At 35.4% G+C, this 25,565-nt stretch overlaps 1 protein-coding gene across 1 annotated transcript in view; it reads right to left on the bottom strand.

Annotated features, from left to right (window-relative positions):
* Nucleotides 1-25,565, bottom strand: part of SRFBP1 (serum response factor binding protein 1) — a gene marked incomplete at its 5' end in the record, with an annotated part of 56,032 nt that overhangs the window by 18,122 nt on the left and 12,345 nt on the right. The window contains 3 exons of the mRNA XM_084252405.1: nt 2,239-2,310; nt 24,412-24,484; nt 25,466-25,554. Of these exons, the coding sequence (XP_084108531.1) occupies nt 2,239-2,310; nt 24,412-24,484; nt 25,466-25,554 (234 nt within the window). The remainder of the gene's footprint in view (nt 1-2,238; nt 2,311-24,411; nt 24,485-25,465; nt 25,555-25,565) is intronic.

Below are 25,565 nucleotides of genomic sequence, written 5' to 3'. Positions count from 1 at the left end.
TAAAGGCTCAAGTTATTATTTTTTAAAATGCTCATGAAAACAAAAATACACTTTGCCATATTTTTACAGAATTACCACTATTCTGTTTCACATACCATATTTTGTCTGAAATAGAGACCAAACCACGAGTTTAAAAGTATAGTAAAACAGGCCTCCCTGGTGGTGCAGCGGTTGAGCGCTGGGTTGCAAAGCTGCCCGCAGACTCTGCAGTGCCGGTTCGATCCCCAGCTGCTCCCCGGCCACTGGAGGAGGGTCCCACAAGGCGCGCAGACCTCTCCTGCCGCCCGCTGCTCCCCTCAGCAGTGTATTTCAGTCCTTCTGCCTGCTCTGCTCCCTGCTCTGGCTCTGGTGAATTCTCTCACCCTCCTGCACTTCTGACTGTACCCAGTGCTTGTATAAATAAGTAAATAAATCTTTAAAAAAAAAAAAAAAGTATAGTAAAACTACTTTTTGCCTTTTTATGAATGAATCCTATAAAATAAGTATATTTACTGTAAAATCATGCTAATATAAAATACAGAGGCTCTTGTAAAATCAAGCTCATAAAAGTAACACTTGGTGTTACTTTTCTGACAAGGATGATGAGGATAACAGCAATCCTCCCTTCTTCCAAACAAACAACAGCTTTTCATATTCTTACAACAAATCCTTTAAAACAACATATCCCGGGCCTCCCTGGTGGCGCAAGGGGTTAAGATGCAACCTATGAAACTATCTGTAGCCACTGCGGCATGAGATCGACCCCCAGCCAGGGAGATGACCCACATGGCACAGCAGACCTCTCCTGTCTCCAGCTGCTCCCTCAGCAATGTATTTCAGTCAGTCGGCCTGTTCTGTCTCTGGTGAATCAAGGGTAGAGGAGTAAGCGCTGGTTTACACAGATATAATGGACAGTATTTTTTCCTTAAGGCAAGGATAGACAAATTGATTTGCAATTGGAGATTTCAATATATATATCTTTAGTAATCAGTAAAACAACTTGGTAGAAATCAGTGAAGATAGTAGTCACCACCAACCAATCTGATCTAACTGACACTGATAGGACCCTCATCTCAACAGAATACACTTGCACATGTAATTTTCACTACAAAAAAGCCACACTCTGAACCACAACACAAACATTAGCCAAGTTAAAAAACATGAAAAAACATGCCCATGGATCATAAAAAATACAGTAACAGGGAGATATACAGAGAATCCCATAAATGTTCAGAAATTAAATAACATAATTAAGCCACTGGTCATAGATGAAGCTTCAAAGGAACTATAAAACATTCTGAACTCAAAGAAATTAAAATGCAACACAAACACATCAAATCTATGGGATGCAGTTAACATAGACTTGGTGGGGATTACAACAATTGTCAATGAAATGAATATAGACAAGCAATAGAAAAAATCAATTAATCCACCATCCGTGGAACAGTCTTACATAGGCAGTAGCAAGTGGGTAGAAATGAAAAGTGGGAAGTACAAGGAAGAAGCAAGAGTAGCAAACACAAGAAGCAGAAGATTTGGGTAAATGTCCGAACTGTCCTTATAATGGTGGCACAAGCATTAATCAACTCATTTCATTCTTTCTGAGGTATAGTGTTCTCATTTGTAAAATGGGTTAAAAATTATCATTCCAAGGGGCAACTGCATGGATTAAGTGAAATATTCATGAAAATGATTTGGAAAGAATAAAATTATAGTCTTTAATTAACAGGATTAACAAACTAGTCGTTATCTAGCACTTAAAGATGTGATATCACAGGAAAGAAAAATTTTTAATTACTATAAAAATATTTTTTGGTGGCAGTATAGAAGCTCATGTGGGGGACCTCTTTGGTGGTTAAAGGTTAAAGGTTCAGTGCTATCAAGCTATTGCCAGCCACTGTGGCATGAGTTGGATCTCAGGCTAGGGAGCTGACCCACAAGGTGCAGTGTACCTCTCCTGTCTTGCCTGCTGCGCCCCTCAGCAGTGCGTTTCAACAGATCCACCCATTCTGCTCCCTACTCTGTCTCTGGTGAATCCTCTCACACCCCACACCTCTGGCCTACATCCCAGTTTTTGTACGCATAAATAAATAAAAAGTCTTAAAAAAAAAGAAGCTTATGTTGGGGAAAAATTGTGAAATATTAATAGTTACTGTGAAATATTAATAGTTATTCAGAACTTTTTTTCTTCAAGCAAAAGAAGTGAACAATAAAAGAAGGAACATTTCATAAAAGAAACCGGATCTATTGCAGATATACCTTTTTGCAGATTTTTTCAAAGTTGATATCATCACCAAGAGCAGATTTAGTTATGACATCAGGTTTCAATTCCTGTGAAAGAACGAAACAAAGTAATTTTAGCTATAATTCTAATTTTAAATTGTCATTATCCATATTTTGCTGTTAAAAAAAATCTGATGTTAAATCTGATAAAGCTTAAGTTTTAGAAGAATTATCATGCTTCTAAAACTAAAACCATAACAAAATGAATTTAAGAACCAATACCCTGGGCGTCCCTGGTGGCGCAGGTGGTTGAGCGCAGCGCTGTGAAGCTGTCCGCAGCCTCTGGAGTACTGGTTTGATCCCCACTGGCCTCTGAGCAACCCACATGCCGAGCAGACCCCTCCTGTCTCACCTGCTGCTCCCCTCAGCAATGTATTTCATCAGTCTGCCTGTTCTGTTCCCCACTCTCTCTCTGATGAATCCTCTCACCCTCCCGCGTATCTGACCTGTACCCAGCTCTTGTATTAAAAAAAAAAAAAAAAAAAAACTAATACTCCTAAGATAATTATATAGAGACTTCATGGAAGCCAGAAAGTTTAATTTGCCTTCACAATAATATTTCTTTAGCTGAATTAATATTAAAATAATTCAAAATGTTAACTTAAGCCTTCTTAAATTTACAGATATTATTACTGCTTTCTTTCTGTCTGTGCAAGTCTTCTCCCTTCCTTTCTTCTAATAAACCTAACCTTTCAAAAATGTAAAATAAAACAAAAATACATCATTACTTATTTTAATGTCATTTCAGGATATTGGCAATCATATCAATTTATAGAATAATGCAGAAACTTAGAGAAAATTACAATTTTATTTTTCTATTATGCAATTAATCCAGATTTACTTTAGAAAATCAAAAAAGCGGAGAAAGTAAAATGACTCACAATGTTTGTATGACCTTAATTTTATTACCTTTCTACACAACTCTTAAAAAGAATTCAAGTTTGATGTCCATTCCACTAATGAAGTAAAGGATAAGTTAAGATCACACAAAAATTAAAATTTTCTATATTAATAGTTATCAAGCTATTCTATTTGAAAATAATTAATATTATTATGGTCTTAATTCATAATATTGCTCCAATTAAACTAAATTACAAAATCCAATGATTGATTTTAAAACAATGCTGAATCACAGTAGATATACAATATGACAAAAACTGTGGTTCTGGAGGCAACAGAATGAGGAAGCACTGAGTTGAGGAGAACTGATGAATGGGGATTATACTGCTTCTTTCAGATATACAGGTAAAGGTAAGACTACAAAGAAAAATTAAGGAACCTACAGAAAAAAGACATGTATTAACTCCTTATCTTCATCCATTAAAAAGTTTCACTTTGGAGGCCTCCCTGGTGGCGCAAGCGGTTGAGTGCAGCGCTGTGAAGCTCTCCATAGCCTCTGCAGTGCCGGTTCGATCTCCGCAGGCCTTGGAGCAACCCACATGGCGCAGCAGACCTCTCCTGTCTTGCCAGCTGCTCCCCTCAGCACTGTATTTCATCAGTCTGCCTGTTCTGTTCCCCGCTCTGTCTCTGGTGAATCCTCTCAAAAGGATTCACAAAAGAAAGCCAATATAATTCGCAAAAGAAAGCCAATATAATTTTAAAACTAAAATTCTAAAAAAAAAAAAAAAAAAAACTTTCTGAAAAAACCCACCAAAGAGAAAAAACAAAAGACTTTACTTACTATGTCGCTAAAGTGACTTGGAGTGATCAATAACAAAACCTATCCTAGTAAAACTAATATATTTTAAACACCAGAAAAAAGTTCAAAGCCCTTAGGTAAAAACATTAATCTAGTTGTAACAGTGAAGAAATTAGGCTGGTATCAGAGCAGAACAATAAACGAGCCTGTTGGAGCATTTTCAAGGAACTCAACATAACATGTAAAATACAAGGTTTTATATCCATTCAAACAGCCCTATGCATTTCAAGTCTATCGGAAATAGTTTGGAACTTGCAAAAATTCCGAAAATATTTTACACATGTGCCTCTCTAGAAGAATCATCTGAAGGAGCTTCATCCAACATTAGATAAATAAAAGGATTGATGTTGAGTATGTATTTGTAGAGCTGGAATTAAAACAAATACAGGGGCCTAGGAGAAAGAACAGTAGGTAAACTATACATATTTAGCCTAAGTAAAAAGAATATAAATAAAAAAAATAAGAGAAAAGGAGAAATGGGAAGTAGGATAAGATCACTGACGACTGTCTAAATTTGGCAGGTGGGCATCAAAGGATTGACAAATGAGAAAACAAAAGATTACATTAAAAATGTGACAGTAAGGACACTATCAAAAACAAACACAAAAGTAACTATGGAACAAAAACACACATCTTTCTAAATATCAGCAAAATTTATTTTAATCTCGAAAAAGATACATCAACTGGAGAAATAAACACAGTGAATAACAACACAGATATCTATTCAGTACATAGAATATAAAATGATACGAAAGAGTTGTGAGCGAACATGAGGAATATAATTTAATGTTAATTAGTTTAATGTGCCTATTAGAAGGGAAAAAACCTTTCAAAATGGATCACAAATAAAAAGCCTGTGTTTCCATAGAAGACACACAAGGAACACAGTTACAAACAAATGTCAAAAAATAAAGGATGGGCAAAGACATACCTGGGAAATGGGAACACTTAGAAAGCAGGAAGTAATATCCTATGTCAAAGAAAAATTCAGGTAAAGCCAAAAATGAAACAGGATTAAGCAAAAGCTACAGGGAAATGAGAAACGGAAATGCACTACTGACTGGAGATTTAACACACTACTTTTTGTTCAAAAAAAGTACATAAATAAACACTGAGGAACTAATAAATCAAATGTGCTTTTAGGAAATGTAAAAACTGTAATAGTATTATTCCTCATTCCCTATACTTTATACAGAAAAGATCAGGTAACGCATTTAGAACCAGTTTCTGATGTTTTATCACATATGGCTAGACAGCACCTCAAATATTGGTATTCCCTATAGAAGACAAAAGGGAATGTAATCTGCAGGTTTTCTGAATCCTAAGAAACTGCTGCAGAAGATACTTGGAAAGTTCACATAAAATTGCCAGGATTTATAAACTGCCCCTTCGTTGCTCTAAATTCTAGATATATGTATATTCTGACTCCAAATACATAACACACTTTTAAAGAGAGAAGTTTTAGCAATTAATTTCAATACTCTTGGATTAAATAGCTTTAATGATGGGTTATAACTTGGTCACAAATCTAAAGAATTACCTTTTAAATTGATTATAAAAGCCAGTAAACATAAACTTTACTAGATCTGTGGCTTAACTGTAGGAGATATTAGGAATTTACTTTTGTAAGCTCACAAGTAACTCACAGTTTTCACAGAATGCATGGAATGGGTAGTTTCCTGGATTGGGGTTACAGTACCATACTTTATTACAATGCATCTACTCTTCACAATAAATGAATGGTTTTCAAGAAAAGCTTTGAAAAACAGGTGTACTGCAAACTTTGTGGATAAAACTCTCAAAGCCCCAATTTAGATAAAAAGTAGGCTTGAACACTAAAGAGGTTTGGACACTCAAGAGTATCAACAATTCCAGCTTTCCAACTAATTGTTCTCTAGCGGTTGACACTCCAATCACCTTATTGGGAATAGTTCTGCTTCTGGGACATGGGAAGGAAATAAGCTGGACAGGGTAGGCAGTAACCCATTTAGTCAAAAGAAAATGGCCTGAGGAGCTACAAAAGAGTCAGGAAATAATTTATGCAAACATCAACCTTTGTCTTAAATTTTCTTGACAGAAAATGGAATGAAGAGCCTTGAAGTGTGAGGCAGTATCTTTTTCAGCTTTGATTATTAGATGCTAGATAATGCCACATTTATTGACGAGAACTGGACAGAGCGGAGAAATTTTAAATGTCTATGTCTTAGTAAAAAAGAGAAAAATTAAAGAGGTCAGTAAAGTCTCATCAGTGGAAAAGTCAAACTCAGGATATGACCAAAAAATAATTAGTTGTCAGTGTGGGCTTTTTCTTTAGAAAAGCAAAGCTGAAAAGAAATGCTAGAAAAAAACAGCCAGGACTACTGGAGAGCTGCGAAGCAGAACATTTATTCCTCAAAAGTATTCTACATTACTCTAGGTTTTACTTTTATAAACATGGGAGAAACTAAAACACTACGGAGGGATTCACTGAAACATAGAGATGACATAGTGAGTGACTGGGAGACAGACATGAACTACCCAGGCAGATACCAGCTACAAGATAAGACTTTGCTTTTTCTGCAAAGATTTCATGCCAACTGGAAAACTGAGATCCACTGCAAGACCCAGCAACAGATATTTTAGGTAGAAGCTACATATCTAATCCAAGGGTATTAAATATGTGCTCAGTGCAAAGAGTCATCTGATCCCTTTGTATACAACTTACAATGTGGTTAAGAAAATATCGATTGAAAGTATCAAAGAAGAGAAACCAGATCATGTAATAACTTCATATTGTGCTCTTCTTAGTATGTAGAATTCTTAGTAAAATGAGTAACTAGACAGAAACAGTTAGCTTTGTTTTATATGAAACTGATTCCAATGTCTTTTTTTTTTTTTCAGATAAAAGAGTCTCTTAAACTTCAGAAAGGGTTTTCAATATTGTAAGTTTAAATGTAATATTCTTCAATTTTAAATGCAGATAAAAATTCCATACGCTAATTTGCAAATTTTATACCTAAATCGTGTATTAATATTATTAACATGGGATTAAAACAATGTAGATAGGCCTCCCTGGTGGAGCAGTGGTTGAGCACTGGGTTGTGAAGCTGCCTGCAACCTCTGCAGTGCCGGTTCGATCCCTGGCCGCCTGGCGAGGTCCCACATGGCGCGCAGACCTCTCCTGCCACCCGCTGCTCCCCTCAGCAAGTGTACTTCGTATGTCTGCCTGTTCTGCTCCCTGCTCTGGCGCTGGTGAATTCTCTCACCCTCCCGTGCTCTGACTGTACCCAGTGCTTGTATAAATAAATAAATACATCTTTAAAAAAAGAGAGATACATTTCAATTTAGAAGAAGAAAATTTAAAAAAAAAAAGGTTAACTCAAAGAAATTTTAAATATAACCTGAAAACATTAAGTGTTTCCAAAAAATATAAATAAAGATACAAAATTTTCTCTGAGAAAAGGCTATATTAAGGAAAAACAATGGGAAAATAAAGATACTGGAGATATATAAAAGGTGCTAAACTATACTAAACAGCTTTCAAGTGAATGTAAAAGATTCATACCAAATTAGACAAATAAAATATAAGCAGCTTTACTCAACTGTATAAAAATGGTGAAGTTTTTCATTTTAAAAAATGTTCAATCAATGCAAAGGAAATTAAACCATTAGTAATTTGCTAATCAAATAATAACTGAACTTAGCTTCTGAAACAATGTTTAAGTATAAATAGTTTCTTTTCCTTAGATTTCCTTAAAATTTCCTCAAGTCTGAAAATCTTAAACTTCAAACTGATTCATCAATCAGCAGGACTCTGTGCTGATTTAAATAAGTCACCTATTCTGTTATTTTTAGACAATCTAGCGTATCTTTAGCATCAGTTTACTTCTTTTAACTTTCAAACAGATTTATGAAATATGGGGCCTCCCTGGTGGCACAGGGGTTAAAGACAGCGCTGTCAAGTTGCTGCCAGCCACTGCAGCATGAGTTCGATACCCTGGCTGGCCAGCCAGCTAACACACATGGCACAGCAGACCTCTCCTGTCTTGCCTGCTGCTCCCTCAGCAGTCTATTTCAGTGGATCTGCCTGTTCTGTCCCCTACTCTCTCTGGTGAATCCTCTCACCACCCCCCACTTCTGGCTTATACCCCAGTTCTTGTATGCATAAATAAATCTTAAAAAAATATGTAATATACTTGCAAAACAAAGTAAAATACTATACTATTTATAATATACATGCTAGGAGTTATTATTGCAATCACAAATCATTAGAACTACAAGGAACTTCAGTCATCACACAATTCTTTACCAGTGTTAACAGAGGGTTAATTCGTAAGTCTAGGTTGTTCAAGTTCTGTGGCTGCCTAGGGAGAATGTCCTGTCTTCAGGAATGACCTTTGTCCAGCTCCTAGGAGCTATGAGCCCTTGGGTGACTGGGTACCAACTGTTTATGCTACGAATGTGGTTTATGGTGTCTGTGTTTGCTCATACCTGAACACTTCACATACATTTCCGTTTTGCTAATTTTGTTCCACTGAATAGTAATAAACCATTACTGGAAGTATAAAGACCTTTTTTTTTATTTTTGAGTCCTGTGAATCATTCCAGTGAATTACTGAGGTTCACAGTAGTTTTGGGGATGCTTTCATCTACTCAATTTGACAGAAGAGAAAATGACCCAAGAAAATGAAAGATTCATTCAGGATTATAGCAAGGGCCAGGCCTAGAATCTCCACATGTTGCTTTTTGCCATATCCTGTTGTTAGTGGTGATGAGAAATTATTGTAGTTGCTTCCTAATTGAATTAGTTTAAACTAACTTGCTGAAGGTAGTCATCTACTAATAACTGGATCTATCGGAATAGTCCCTCTCCCTTATTCCACACCATGCCAAATGCTACTGTGTTGCTCATATTCAAAATAGCAAATTCAATTGAAATGAAGTAATCCCAATTTTGGTTATTTGGCTATCTACTTGTCTTTTTTCTCTCCAGAAACTTGTTTGACCACTGCAATATACTGATTCACACCATACAACCAGAGCAGTGCTGTCTCTGGCTGAGCTGGGAAAAGTAGGCTGCAACCAAATTAATCTATATCAAACAGAGTGGGATGGGAAACTGCGAAAAGACAAAAAGGAACTTGGAGGTAGTAAGCCTGACAACGTTTTAATTCTAAGAGGTTCTCATTACAGTTGGGCTTCTAACTTAAAATATAAAACATGCTTGCATTTTCTGAAATGTGACTGAAGTTCAATATGATATTTAGGATATGGGGGCTTAGTCCCCGGTGCAAGGAATTACAAGGGCAAGAGAGGTCTGTATTCTTTGAAGTTATTATTTTTTTTTTTTGTCTATTTGAAAATGAGGCAAGAATTGCATTTCTCTGAAATAACTCATGAGAGAACTTTCCACAGATGGGAATCGTATGGTTAGCCTTTGGTGACAACAAAATCCTTATTTCCTAAACACTGCTCTACTATTTGCTAATGCAGTTCTAACAGATGGAATTTTATTTAGGTTATAGTTAGTATACTGCCAAGAGAGTTCTCTAAGTAAAATATCTGTCTCTTTCAGCAATTTCTGTGTTCTTTATTGCTACTAAGGTATCTGCCACCTCTGCTGCTCAGGTGAGAGCTCATTTACCTGCCACTGCAGGCCTCCTCAGCATGCTCCTACTATATCCCCCCACCCGGCCCACCCCATACATCCTCTTCCATCGTGTCTGCTGATTTTGACTTCCTCCCTTGGACTACTGTTATCCTACCCACAGATTCAGGACTTCTTTATAGATTAGGTGGATTTCCTGCCTCCGGACCAGTAACTTCAAGGTCCATTATGTCACTGTCCTGGCTATAAAATGAAGTCAAGGACAGAGAGTCTGATATTGAAATCCTTTTATTATTTGGTCTTAATATATCTTTTTGCTCCAATGTTATAATATACTTCTAGGAATTTCAGATACCACCCATTTAAAATCCCCTGAATATTTCTATTCTCCCACCTCTGTTCTGTTGGCAAATACTTGCTTTTTAACTTTTTATTAGTGGACTTTCTTTCTCTAAATCCCTTTTCCCCAAACTAAAATCTACTCACATTTCAACTCTTGGCCATTAAATACCACTAAAATGAAGCAGTGCTTCTTAGAGAAATGCCGGAAAGCAAAGGGAAGAAAAGTTTCAGCCCAGCAATATTTTGTTATAAAGATCACATAAACTAGCTTAAAAGGGATACCACTGGTTAAATTTGGGTGTCAAAAGGAATAAAGACAACAGTGCATCATAATAACCACATTAACCAAACACTTTGATATTCTAACCAGGATACAGCTGAGAGTGAAATGAAGCATATTAAAAATTACACTGGGGTGGAAATCAGGAAAATCACTGGGAAACGTGGGCATGCGGTACCCATAATTCTAATACTTGTCATTCTTGTTATTTCTAAACTTTACTTTCTATAAAACCCATTTTAAGTGGACTTTTGCATGAAATATTTCAACAGTCCCATTTTTGTGAATATCACAAGAGTCCCATGTTGCTAAATTTAATGAACCAGTCTTCGTACTTTTCTTACTACACATATCAGTTGTGCCTAAGTCATCTTCCCCTATTCAGCTTATCATCAACTTTTAACAATTTAATTCTTCCTTACTCTTTTTTCCATTTGACTTACAGGGCACATTTTCTTGGTTGTTCTTTCTCACCCTCCTTTGCTATTTCATCTTCTTCTGCCTACCTTAAGACTGGACTAGGATTCTCTTCTTCATACTTTTTTCTTTGCCTTTTACATAATATTTCCTAGTGATTTCATCCAGTCTCATGACTAATTTTTTTCAAGGCTCCTCAAAATATTTCTCTTTTTCCAGGACAAAATTCCCACTTACAAAATTCTTACAGCTCAATTTGTCTTCTGCTAGTTCTCGAAGGTTCTTTTTTATAAAGCACACACATACTTGGGACAAATAATTTTTCTTTGACTCATGTATTTGATTAGTGTAGATATTACCTTGAGCGGCCTGACCCATGGCAGTGAGTAAATGGACACCTCCAATTCTGAAGCTCAATAAATTAGCCTTTCACAGGCATCAAATGACTGGCATGGGGAGTAACTTAACCTTTCCATTTGTGATACAGATTGCCTGACAGTGGCTGGTTCCTTTAAACTTTAAGCTTCCTAGAATGAGCTAAATCACAAGTCAGTGTTATGACTTAAAATATCGCATACATGTCAATAAACCACTCTCCAAAGTCTCTATCATTAACCCATATCTTTTCAATACCCCAGATTTACACATCAAATTGACTGCATCAGATCACCACTCAAATCTTTTTCACCCTGTCCTATATATTTTCCATAGCACACCATCTATTAACACATTAAATAATTTCTTTATTACATTGTCCTCTCCAATACTCCTCCCCAAATACATAAGAGTGGATCAGGAAACTTTCTCTTTCACCTCAGGTGTATCATGTTACAGGAAGTCAGGACTGAAGTCTCAAAGCATGTTAACACTAATCCAATGAACTACTCAAGTGCTCTGTTCACATGTCATCTCTTTCACTAGACTATACAAGCTTTTGAAGGGACACCAACATGTTAATTTCTATACTTCCATAAACTAGTAGAGTTATCTGGCATGCAGAGTACAGAGCTAATATATTTTTGTTGAGCTGAAATCAAGAGCATTGGTCATGAGGATGACTCAACATGAATTTTCCTGGTGAAGTACAGAACTAAATAATGTCAAGTAAAAAGTTTTGTTTTTTTGAATCCTACAGTCCTAATTAAAACAATACGAATGATTTCATCTTCTGATCTAAAGTCACAATGCAATATCGACAATGTTGATGAACTGGATGTTCTCTGTTCAGAACCACTCTGCCATTAAAAAGTTTTTAAACTTGTCAAAATGGTGTAATGGACATCTTGAGTATTTCATCTGTACCATTTACATAGAGTTAAAGACTATAGTACACTACAGAATGCACTATATTGAGACTATTGATAGTGTGTAGTTTATTTGCCAAACAAGTCAAACAGGAATTATTTCCAGATTGAAGATAAAGAAACAAACACAAGGACACATAATTAGTTCATGGTACAAAAGCAGTACCAACCCAAATTGTGAAACATTTCAGGAAATAATACAAATGGTTTATTCCTTTTGGTCTTTATAATTATGTCCTTCTACATTTCAAAAGTCATCAATACATTGCTAATATCACTTTTAAAAAAATCACTGATATTTGAAATTCAAAATCCAAAACCTGAAGTAAAAAGCAAGCTAATAAGGAAGTCCTAAGCATAATTAGACGGAGAATAAATGGAACTAATAAGTACACAATTTTGATAACGATTTATCTTCATTTTCACTAGAAAAATTTAAAGGTACTTTGCTATAATGTCTTCAAAAATTTAATTGTGCTTAGCTATAATCTCTTTAAAAATTTAATTACAGATGTGTACATTAACCTCTGAAATGTGTTACTGAGAGCCTCTGGTGTGTAGAACACCAGACACTATACAGAAAGACAACCAAAACGGTGCAGTTTAATTTTTGAAATAAGATGCAAATACCTGACATGGTTATACAGAAGAAAATACAATGTAACCAACTGCTAAAAACTCACTAAGTAATATATGTATGAAGATGAAGTAAGCAGGATAATTTGTGCTTAGTTGCTGTAGTTCTCAATGTTGGAATGATAAAAAGATACACAAATTAGTGAGAAGTCTTTCTCAAATTGTATAATCTCCCCATCCTTTACGATAAACATTTCCAGGCATGAGTCTTCAGGCATCATTCAGTGTCTTTCCCAACAAATTAACTGTGTAGAGGCTAGTGAAGGTTTTGCACAAGTATGTGTGAGGTACCTTGTTATCATATAAAGCTACAGGAAAACTTAAAAGCAGGAATGCACAATGTATGCCTAGGGAACATGATGTTGATTGTCCTGTCTAGAAATGGAGATGACAGGCAAAGCTGATGAGGATGAGGAGAGTGAACTGATAAAAAGGTTATTAATATGCAGGAGGAATTAGACCTGGCATGGTACATACTAGGAAGTTGATTTAGGTTCCTGAATAGGAGAGTAACAGTATAAAACAAAATAAGTTTACTATTAGGAAATTTTACTAGTATTAGGTTTTTGCTGGCAGACAGGTAAAGAAATACTAAATGTCTACAAATAGTAATGTCTCATTTTAGTTCCAAGTTGACTTTCATATAAAAAGCTGATTCTTCATATTTTAAAAACTGAACTGATGCATCTTTCAACTACAAATTATTTTCATCAAGATAGCAGATTAACTACTGACATGAAAATAACCACGACTTCGGTGGACAAACACAAAAACTTGAATTAAGTCCAAAGATTTGCATTTCATTTAAAAGTATACATTAATTAACTGAACAAACATTATCAAATTGTTAAATGAAGTTTCAAAATTCCCTTATGATTATAGTCCAATCTCTTACATTAAATATAAATTTTAGAAAATAGGACGGAATAGTTTTTTTTTAACCTAAGTGACCAAACATGATCACATTTTTAATGCCAAAGGAAAAAAACATAAATACTTAACTATTCTTGGCACATAAAATCACTGTTCAGAGAGGTAGGCAGAGAAAAGGAGACCCAGAATTACATCAGCCTACAAATTCTATGCAGAATACTGCACTTTAAGGACTAAGTGAACAGAGATTTTTTTTTTTTCATTCTACAAATTCTCTTCTATAAAATGGTTGGCCTTGAGGGAAAAAGCTTACTATTTTTTAATTAGAATCCAAACATTTGTTTCAAAGAGCATAAATTTGTGGCAAATTATTAAGGAATAAATAAAATATTTAAAACCACTTTTAGATCTATTCAGGATAGCATGTTAAAATCAGTGAAGGTGAGAAGTATATAGGTGTTACTATTACTCAGCATATCAAATAAAACGATGACAAAATTAGACCTTAAAATAATTACTTTTTTAACCCCTAAGTTTTTTTTATCTATTGCAAGTTTATGTTTTCCTTGTCCAACTCTAAAAAGTTAGGGGAAAAAAATAAAATAAAACCCTCAAACTTACATAACTACAGATACCCATAAAACATATTTTCCGCCATAGGGACCAAATCAGGAAATTCACCAAAAGGTCTAAGAGAAATTATACTAGGAGACAGAAGCAATCATTATAAATATGTAATATTGACTAAGATACAGGGATATGCTACAGGGATGTAGCGATATATTAAAACAATGTGGTCCTTAAGTGAAAGAATAAGAGGTGGTATTTCAAAATCCCAAGGAAGTCAAATTATTTATTACAAATTCTGGTTCCCTCAAAGTATTTTCTCTAGAAACTTCAAGTTTCCAGTAATCCTTTTTAAGGGAACATATAATAAAGGTCATATTCTATTCTTAAATACATGTCCATGTGTTACTAGTTTAAACAATCTACATCAATTAATACTAAAATTATCTTACATTCAAATTTGTTTAAAATATAGTCCCAGATTTGGCAAGGAATAAAGTTGTTTAGAAAGATAATCATTGCCGCTAATTCATGGTCCCAAGGGAATGACTCTTTCGATATTTTGCGTCCAAATACAATTTCTAAATATTATATGCATACACAACATCTGTCATGAAAAAGCAGGCCTTAAATATTTAAGAATGCTGACTATTCTAATTACTTCAAATTATAAATGAAACCTATCTTTTTTCCCAAGAGATAACAATAATACACTCAATGATTTTTACTTTTTAATTAAGTGATCATTAAAATTATACAGAAAAAGCCCATTTCTTTATAACAATCAATTATTTGTGATAAAGTTGTACATTTAATACTTAAAGAGAGGCTAGCTTAGCAGAGTGTTAAGAAAATGAGTTACTGGGCCTCCCCAGTGGTGTAGCGGGTTGAGCACAGCACTGTGAGGCTGCACACAGCCTCTGCAGCAAAGGTTCCATTCGTAACCAGCCAGGGAGCTACCCACATAGTGCAGCAGACCTCTCCTGTCTCGTCTGCTGCTCCCCTCAGCAGTGCTTTCGGTCTGTCTTCCTGTTCTGCTCCCCACTCTGGTGAATCCATTCACCCTCCCGCACCTCTGGCCTATACCCCAGCTCTTGTATAAACAAAACATAAATCTTTAAAGAAAAAAAAAGAAAATGAGTTACTGATTCAGACAGATATGGACTGAGGGCTGAATCCTAACTTTTCCATGTTCTAGTAGGTGACCTTCGGCAAAACAATTAACCCTTATATCCTCAGTTTCTACATAAGTAAAATAGGGCTAACCTGGAAACTTGAAGAGTTACAAGGAAGGTTAGAGATGATTTATAGGCTCTAGTAAAGAACCTGGTACAAAGTAAGCAATAATTAATACAGTAAGAACTTATTAAGAACTTATTATTGTTTATGAACTGTTCTTAGAACTAAAGCTGAGCTTCCAAGCCCTATAAAATAACATGTAAGTTTGAGAAGTGAAGCTGTTACATAAAACAGTATCTTTACTACCTAAGTATATTTCAATAAAAGAATATAAAGGAAATTATATCAATTTAATAAATCAAAAACATGAGTATTTGTTATTAAACTTTTCCCGTTTCCAAGAAACCTTCCTCGGTTACTATCTAAAGCAATCTATTGCTTCTTTAAAATTTCTGAAGCACTTATTAAACTTATCCTATTTTTAAAACCGTGTGTACCAGCTCCTTTCTTTGACAAAGAAAGATTTTTGTGGAGCAGGAACAATAAACTGCATGGCATATTATCTTCCATAAAGTCAAGCATAATAAATGTCTCCATGAGGCATTTGAAAATTAAGTCAACTACTACTTCCTAACTAGTTATTTTGTCACCAATCTCTTTTCCTGTAGTCAATTCTCCATTCTCCTTCAGATTTTTCAAGAAAGCACATGATTACTCAAAGACCTTTGATCATCTACTGCTTTTACAAGACTTTGAGTTATAGTTTCATCTACCATATCAGCCACTATCTTCAGCTGTTTGTTGCTGCATTCATTCCATATTTCAGCCACCTTTATCACTGCAGAAATACCTGCTGATTTGTCTTCTTTTATGATTGTACTTCTCTTAGTAGACTAAACCCTGGAGATAGAAAAACAATATCCTCTCCTCCAAAAAAGGAGACATGTAAGGAAACAATTACAGTTCTAAGTGTGTAATACTATAATAGAAATAGATCGCTGACCAGCTCTCCTAAGTCACACAATGTACTTTTATTTTACTTAATTTTTTTATAGAGGCATGTTTTTTATTTGTTTGTTTGTTTGTTTTGTTTATACATGCACTGGGTACAGTCAGACGCGCAGGAGGGTGAAGGAATTCACCAGAGCCAGAGTGGGGAGCAGAGCAGGCAGAAGGACCGAAGTACACTGCTGAGGGGAGCAGCAGGCGGCAGGAGAGGTCTGCGCGCCATGTGAGACCCTCCTCCGTGGCTGGGGAGCAGCCGGGGATCGGACCAGCGCCGCAGAGGTCGCGGGCAGCTTCGCAACCCAGCGCTCAACTGCTGCGCCACCAGGGAGGCCCACACAATGTACTTTTAGACATGCATGCTTGTTATCTGTGTATTTTAGTTATCTACAATGCCCTTTCCAAAACAGAATCATAGTGATGCTACAAGTTACAAATCAGTGTCCCTCCTTCTGTAAGATCTTCCTTAAATCCTATAAGTCAGTAAATGAACAGACCCTATCCTTAGGTTCCTACAACTATTTGATTTTTAAAAGAATAAAAGTGAACTATCCATTTTCATTATAAGTTGCCAAAGAAGCTTTTTCAAATTAAAGAATTCACTCCCCTCATGATTTCGATTTTAGAGCACTATATAGCTAACATAATTTAATAGCAGGCAGAGAAAATTTAATGAAATTCTTAATATTCAAGAAAAATGGAACATTGAGCTCTTGTTATCACAAAATATTGAGTAGCCAAAACATTAACATAAGTTATTTTAGCAAATAGAAAAAACAAAAAGATTACAGAGTTTCTATTACAAGAGAAGTCTATCAATACAAGATGTGTGTTGTAGTTAATGAATACAAATGTCTGAAAAAAATTTATCTGCTTAACCCCAAGTTCAGGTGATATCCCAGCTGAATAGAAAAGAAAATCCCATTTTGCAAGACCAGTTATTTATTGTCCTTATTGCTGTATTTCTCTATGGTAGTTTGCCTACCATTATGTTTCCAACAAAATATGTTGTAATATTTGCCTCTTCTCTCAGTCACCACATCAGTTTATAATGGAATCAGGACAGTAGTATTGGTTGTCCAAATTTTTGAATGAATAGTTGAAAAGGGATTTTGGATAAGTTCACAGTTAGTAGAAATGTTCTGCCAAGGTTGTAAGTTCAAATTTCCAGAATTACAAAACATAATAAAATCAAAACAAAAATAAAAAAAAAGTTTAAAAAAGCTCATGTGATAATCCTTTCTTACTGCCTTCCCCTAAATCCTGTTTACATACTCAGTAGTCTTTGAACTAGTTTTATCAGGACAGAAGCAATTCCAAAATCAGTCCTTATTTTAAAAATAAATTGTAAATAGTAATTGCATTTCCATCACTGTGGCCAATAAGCTGTAACTTTTGTTTTCAAATTGAAGCAAGCAGGTTCAAAAACAGAGATGGAATGCCACTTTCATGTGTCATAACTGCTCTCATTTAAAAAAATATAAACATAACAAAACCTTTACAGAATTGATATAACATCTTTATACTAACAAGCCCACAATGAAAATCAAGAATACCTCCATATTAAAAATGCAACAATGTTAAGGGTTTCAGGAATATGCCTTATTCAAAATACTGGCTTAAAGCTGCTGAAACCACATGTCAAGAAACAAACTGGAATTCCAACCTGATGATCTGTTTTTAAATGCCACTGCACGAGTGGGAACAGAGTAGTATATAGTGATCTTTTAAAATATCACTCTTTGTTTATTATTTCAAATGTCATGGGTACAGAAGGATATTAAGTCAGGGTATCTTGCTCTGACTTTAGTAGCAATAAAAAATCTGCCTGTTCAAAAACTGTTAAGTTAGATGGCCTTAGATCACTGTTTAAGAGTACTATAAAATGAAGACTACTCATTCTTCTGTTTCTGATCCTTAACATTAAAAACAACAAAAATAAAGATGACTCTGTGGTTACAGACAACTAGTATCAGTTGTTTAGTATTCCACTTATTTACAGAGACTCAATGCAACCTTACCATTCTAAACATGTCGCTACAAGGAGGAAAGTTTGAGTCAAAGTCACCAGCTAGCCAAGCAGCATACTCTACATACCTGACACGTTAGTAAGCATTGGGGACAAAGAATTGAGTACAAAGACCTGTTTCCTTAAGATGGTCTCTCTAAGCAGTAGGAATGGCAGGAAAGCAGGTTGCTGTGTGATATAATGGTACCAACAGATACAAACTAAGGGGTTGTATATAGAAGGTAGGGTCAATGGGTAGTGTCAGTGTAATTTTCCTAGAGCAAGTAACAAAATAATTCAGTACTTAAGTGAACAGTAAGTTTTATTCAGTTAGAAAGATGTGTTGTGTGTAAAAATCCTGGTCAAATGCAAGGACGCACCGGCATAGCTATGCTAGGGGTTCAATAAGGCTGGTACCAAAAGTATGGAACAGGCAGATGAAGAAGAGAGGAGGCTCGAGTAAAGTACGACGAAGTACCTTTCTGCCACAAAGGGAGAATGTACTCTGAACAGATCTGTATTTTAGAAAGGTCACTGATTACAGTGCTGAACATGATGTGAAGGGAATAAGGCCAGAGGCAGAAAGTCCAAGTGAGAACTGTAAGACCTGAGCTAAGAAATGGCTACACATTTAGAGGACAAATATAAAGGTGTTGGTGAAACACAAGATTGTGAGCAAGAAGGAGCTAAGGGGAAAGGAAATTCAAAATGATTTCTAGATTTCTGGCTTAAAAAACTAGATAAATGATAGTACCATCATCAATTCTGGAAGAGAAGAACATCTTACTACAGCATGGCGGTGAGGTACAAACTGTTAGGATCAATGCTAGGATACCGACCACTTTTGAAATATCTGCCTATTTACTCTTTGCCTTGTGATACCTTACTTTTACCCCTCTTATCCCAATGGGAGAGCTGACTGGACCAAGATGAACATCTAACCCAGGACAGGCTGAGAGCTGAAGCAAATGGGAGTTTATTCCATGAACAAAAAGCATGAGGGTTCTGGAGTTAAGGTTGTCATGATAAGGTGGCTGTGGGCTAAGGAATGGAAGCATTCTGGAGAGTCAGAGATTAAGGGAGAAAGAGGGAGGAGTGTGAGCAGGGAGAGGTGAAGATGAAGAAAAGCGGAGAGAGCATAAAAGGGAAGGAAAAGGGGACAGGAATGAAGCAAATAAACAGAGCTGCCTCATTTCTGAGAGCTCTCCATGTCCTAACTCCAATCCCTGGTGAGGTTAAGCTGCTCACAACCTTAGGCTTCATAAGTTATCCTACAATCTTAAAAGTATTATAGCTTGGCTAAAAAAATGCATTCTATAAAATGTTGAGTTTCAGGTGTGGTGCTGAATATAAGTGCAGATCTTACAGAAAAGATTTTCACTAGAGAGAGATTCCAAAGTGTTTGGAGTAATGATAATAATAGTTAAACTTGCTAGTACAGAGTGAGACAGATGATAAAGAAAGAATGAAGGGGTAACACCAGCACATGAGGCTCAGTGTCACTCCTGCTCAAGGACACTGATAAACAGGTAGGCAGACGCTAAACTGAATAGGCTGAAGAGAGAAGGGGAGTGAGGAGGTCGTGCTCACAGCACATTATTAGAAGATACTAATCTAATAAGAAGGGAAAGGAGAGATGATAACGAGTACTAGGACAGAAAACAAGTTTATCAGCTGAGGAACATCCAGGATTTGAAGCAATAAAGAAAGGGATATAGCACAATAAGAGCTGAACAGCCCTGAATTGGAGAAGCAAAAGATTTTTCCCATGAGACACCTAAGCACAAACTTACCAGTGTGTTAAGAAACAAAGACCTAGAGTAAATTTTAGAGTTTCATCATATGTCATCTTTTAAATACCAAAAACTATGTCTCTGTACTAAAGCAAGGATGACTGTCATATCTGAAAAGTAATTATCATCATTGCAAATTGTTAGAAGCTTAAAAGTAAGCACAGAGTGGGCCTCCCCTGGTGGCACAGCGGTTGAGTGCTGGGCTGCGAAGCTGCCCCCAGCCTCTGCAGCGCCAATTCAATCCCCGGCCACCGGTGAGGGTCTCACATGGCGCGACAGACCTCTCCTGCTGAGCCCACTGCTTCCCTCAGCAGTGTATTTCGTCGGTCTGTCTGTTCCATTCCCCGCTATGGCTCTGGTGAATTCTCTCACCCTCCTGCGCTTCTGACTGTACCCAGGGCTTGTATAAATAAATAAATAAATCTTAAAAAAAAAAAAAAAAAAAGTAAGCACAGAGAAAGGTCCTTAACCAAAGACAAAAAAAATAAGGAATAGCTGTATTTAGAAAATTAAGTATTTATGTAAACTAAGTAGTATTATAATGAAATGTAAAAACATGTCAACTGCTTTGTAGTTAAAAGACAAAACCTAATTATTAGACTATCACAAAAAAATACTATTTCAGTATGAAGCTAAAAAGTCTTGCTGATGATCAAAAGAATGAGAGAGTGAAGGCAGTAAATTCCAAATTAATTCAGACAAAAGAACAGGACTGAGGAGCAAGGAATGACTTTTTGGAAGATAATCTACTCAATTATCTTAATTTTCTAGATGAAAAAACTGAAGCATAAAGAGTTCCAAGTTCATAACTTTAATTATATCTCAACTGTAGGACTTAGAAGCCAGTTTTGTAGTTTTCAATTCATATTATTCCACCTTTTTGTTTGTTTTCTGATTTTAGTCTATAGCAGGGGTATTAGATAGAAGTATTGTCTATGATCTAACCAAAAAGTAGGCTGAAGCATCTAAAGCAAAACACTACTTTGTTCTAACTGCTCTGAAGACAACTGCAAACAATTAACACAGTTCACAATTATAGCCACAGAACTGAAAAATTTTATACTATCAAGTATTAAAAAGGCTTTATTTAATCTTTACACTACCAGTGCTATTTCACCACAGGGAAAAGTAATCGCCTTAAAGGGAGTTTTAAAAAAAGGGGGAGGCAGACCTAGGTAACCCTGTGTATCTGTGAGGAACTAAAGAACCTGAAAACATTGTGCACATCTTTGGGTCTTTTATTCCTAGAGAGCAAATACCATGTTAATCATATTATCTCATCCAATCTCTAGGAGAGTAAAGTCTAGACATATTTCAGGAAGTTCTTGTCTAATAGAAAGTAAAGTAGCTAACACATTAGTTTTATAACCAGTGAAGAAGTCCACCACATAACAACTATTTGACCTTGGGCAAGTTGCTCAAATCCCCATTCCCCTAGTCCATAAGGATAATATCTACCTCATAAGAGAGAATATAAAACATGCAATATAGTTTCTGGCACATAGTAATTACTCAATAAAAGCTAGTTGTTGCCACTATTATTTGAGATTGCTTGTTCATTTTGACTGATTTCAGTATATGTCTTAATTTTTTTTTTTTTAATAGAGGCATGTTTTATTTATTTATTTGTTTGTTTGTTTTTTTGTTTATACATGCACTGGGTACAGTCAGAAGCGCGGGAGGGTGAGAGAATTCACCAGAGCCAGAGCGGGGAGCAGAGCAGGCAGAAGGACCGAAGTACACTGCTGAGGGGAGCAGCGGGCGGCAGGAGAGGTCTGCGCGCCATGTGGGACCCTCCTCCTGTGGCCGGGGAGCAGCCAGGGATCGAACTGGCGCCGCGGAGGCTGCGGGCAGCATCGCAACCCAGCGCTCAACCGCTGCGCCACCTGGGAGGCCCTATGTCTTAATTTTACCATCTTTCTTTTCTAGCTAAATAACTTGGCGATCTATACAAGGTGACATGCTACTTTAATTTAAAAAAAAAAGAAAAGGAAGTTACAAAACCAATGTTTATACTATCTTCAAAGGTAAAAGTATCAAAACTAATAGAAAAGACAGTCTGTCTTGGTATTTCATACATTGGAATCTATAAAATTATAACCTATGATCATAATATAGTATCATAAAGAGCAGGCCATTTTTTCCCCCGCTTGGCCAGAAAAACAAATTCCCATTTTTAAAAATATCTCAGGTTTTCTTCTTGAGGAATTCAATCTTGCAACAAAATACCCTATTATCATAGGAAGCAAATACAGGACAGTAAGTCATGAACAAGACTAAAAATGTATTGGTATATGAGCCAAGGGGGAAAAATCATCTGGAAAAAAGAATAAGTAGAGGTTTTTCTCAAAATTTAATTGCGACTTTGAGTTGTCTGTTTTGTGAGTAACTCTTTGATACTCCCATGTACACAATAAACATTTCCTTAGAAAATTACAAATGACCATTCAATTTTAAAAAATGCCCTATATATTTGTTTCTTTAGAAAGCTGGCCAATTATACAAAAAAGCCATGAATGAGAAGTGAAATTAACCTGACAGAGAAGCAAACACAGTGTCTCTAGTTCTCTTTTTATTCTATTTTACTTATTTTTATTTCATTTAAAGTGAATCTTGTTTTAAACAGCTTTACAAAAGTTGAAGTCGGAACATTTATCTAGACCACCATAATTGTTGCCAAGAATTCAAGAAATACAAATACTACTAATTTTATAAATCCAAGGAATACAGGCTTAGAAATTTAGCTTCCTATGATGCAACAATTACATTGGTATTATGAAACACAAGGAAAAATACAAAAAAAGATCTATGGTGGTGACTCAGTTATCTTGTGAACCTATGATGTTTAACTATCACTGAATCTGACTTCCTACTGTTGATGAGATGTAAGAAAACTAAGGAGGAAGCTTTACACATATACCAAACAGGAAAATTTTTCTTTGAAATTAACTAAATAAAATTCATTGAGTTAGAGGAAAAGCATTTTGAAGATTGAGTGGTGTTTGTTCTGAAACTCTTCATGCTTTGCACATGCATTTATATATATAATGCATCCTTTCCATGGTAAAATAAAATCAACAATTACATAGCAGTTCAAAACCTCTGAATAATTTAGGACTACAAAAATGACTATTCAGAAGAAATTACAGGGAAATTTTTAGGTAAGAATGTAATTTAGTAAGGGCTTAGGTTAAGAGAAAGTGAAAGAGACAGAGATAAATGATAACTTTCTATCTTAGTATTATCCTCAAAGTGAAAATCTCTAAAGATTTTATTTCTTATAGGAATTTCATGGGAAAATAAAGTATAGGAGAAAGTCAAAGTGATGCTAAACAAACCAACGTGACAGATGAAAATTAGGAGCCAAAGTATTTGACTGTGTGATTGGATTAAAATGGGATTAAATCTTTGAGAAAGAAAGATTTATCACATGGATTCCATGAATTTTGCAGTCCTGTTTGTTGGAGACAGGTGATGACAAATGAAAACACCCCACAAGGAACAAATAAATCTACTCCAAAGAAGAACCATGAGATTCAGGTCCTAAGTCTATTTCCACTAAGATTAATTATGATAACTTTGTCCCATAAAATTCTGCCATTCCTGCAAAAGGGAAAAATGATGAGAAGCTTTGATAATCTAACTCAATTAAGATACTGTTAGAAAATTCTCTTGCTCTTCTATCTCAAAACTTGAAAGTTATACCAAAATGCAGTAGTCAAACATACATGCGAAATGACCCTGAAATTAAGATAATTGCTGGTACCAAATGTTGTGTTTAAGTTCCGCAATAAAACAGTCTCCCAGACATTTAATAGTATGTCATTTGGTAAATGAAAGTTTCCACAAAATAAGAGCAGTGAGAAGACCTAAAAATTATGCTAGTGAAGAGTCTGGCTGAAGAAACAAAAGTACGCATCATTTTGGTCCAATACTAATTTTACTTCAAGTTACTACAGAGCTAAATAAAATGCTGACACCACCACACAAAAATTTATTGAGTTGGCAATAGGCTAGGCATGATGTCAGCTGCCAATATTACCATCTACATTACCAAATAGTATGAACACTTTAATTCCTGAACTCAACGTAGACTATGCCTTAAGTTACAGTAAAAACAAAAAAAAAACTTAGGCACGAGATATTATTAAACATCGATGAGTTTAGCCTGGCAGTTTTAACTCAAATTTGTCTAGCACTTTCACAAAATTCAGTAAAAAATAGGGAAAAATACAAAGTTTAAACATATTACAATTTTCTAAATGTACTGCATTCTTCACCAAACAGACCCACACAAATAATTCTTTGTCAGCTCACAATAATATTCAAAGAAGCAACATCATATACACACACACACACACACACACACACACCCAAAGACACAGCTCCTCAAATAAGTAACATCACACACATTTTACAGGCTGACAGAAAGAAAACACACATACACACACGTTCTTACCTTCATGGCATGAATTTCTTCAAGCAATCTTTGTGCCCGTCTTTGGTTTTTGGACAGCGCGTCTTCAGAACCCCTGCAAAAAACATATTATAACATGCAGTCAGGAAAAACATTAATTTGAGACTCATATCATAATGAAGATAATTCATTTCTTTTAAAAAAGCACAATAAATTTCTAAAAACCAAGCACCTAGTCATGCTGAACTACTCTTCCCCTCTGCCTAACACATGCTTCAATCTCATCAACAAATCCTTCTGGCAAAAATACATATTGTCCCAGCATTACATTCATGACTGTATCACTGATAGATAATATGCCTTCTAATTCCTTAATGGGAAAGCCAAATAACTGTTTTTAGTCACTCAATTGATAGTATGTTTTATTAATAAATTAAACATTTCATAAGCTACTATTAAAGGTTACATAAAATTTTATTAGAGCAAAATTTATTCTGCGGAATTAAAGAAATACTTAAAGATTCTAAATGTATGACTATATCAGGCAGCTCAATCTCCTGAAACATTTACAAGAGAAAGAAATTAATCAGGAACAAAACACTTGAAGACTGTATTCATGCTCAAAGTATAAAAATTATACTTATTTTTAACGGTAGTGATACTAAAAATTCAATTTTTCACATATAAGTCACATAATTTCACATAGATAATTCACATAATTAAAAAAATTAAAAATCAGAATACTATATTTTAATAAACACTTTCACAAGATACTGAAGATTTCAACTTAATTATCAATTGAAGGGATAGAGTAATATAAAATCTTCATACGTGATTTAAGTTATGGTCAGAACGACCAAAATGAGTTTTGAAAAAACAGAAGAATTCACATCTCTCAAGGGATTATCAGGCACACACCACAGAAAGACATGCTGACACAGCACATTCTACTACACTCAGATCCTCTTTACTTTAACAAAGTGCTGTATCAGAGAGACATTTAATTATTCCTCTAGGTCCCACCCTCAAGTTTTGTAAATACTGAACAAAAATAACTGACATATTAGTCACAGGACCATTACTTTAAATGACTAACTTTTTTGACTTCAGTCTGGAAACACTCCTGACAAGTTTTCGGATAACCAAAACTCGGATTCTCTTCACGTCTTTTCTCATCTTCACAACCTTTGAGAAAT

The sequence above is a fragment of the Talpa europaea genome (assembly GCF_964194135.1).
Source record: "Talpa europaea genome assembly, chromosome: 13".
Classification (NCBI taxonomy): Eukaryota; Metazoa; Chordata; class Mammalia; order Eulipotyphla; family Talpidae; genus Talpa; species Talpa europaea.
The sequence above is the reverse complement of the archived record's forward strand: the minus strand, read 5'-3'. Positions and strand labels throughout refer to the sequence as shown.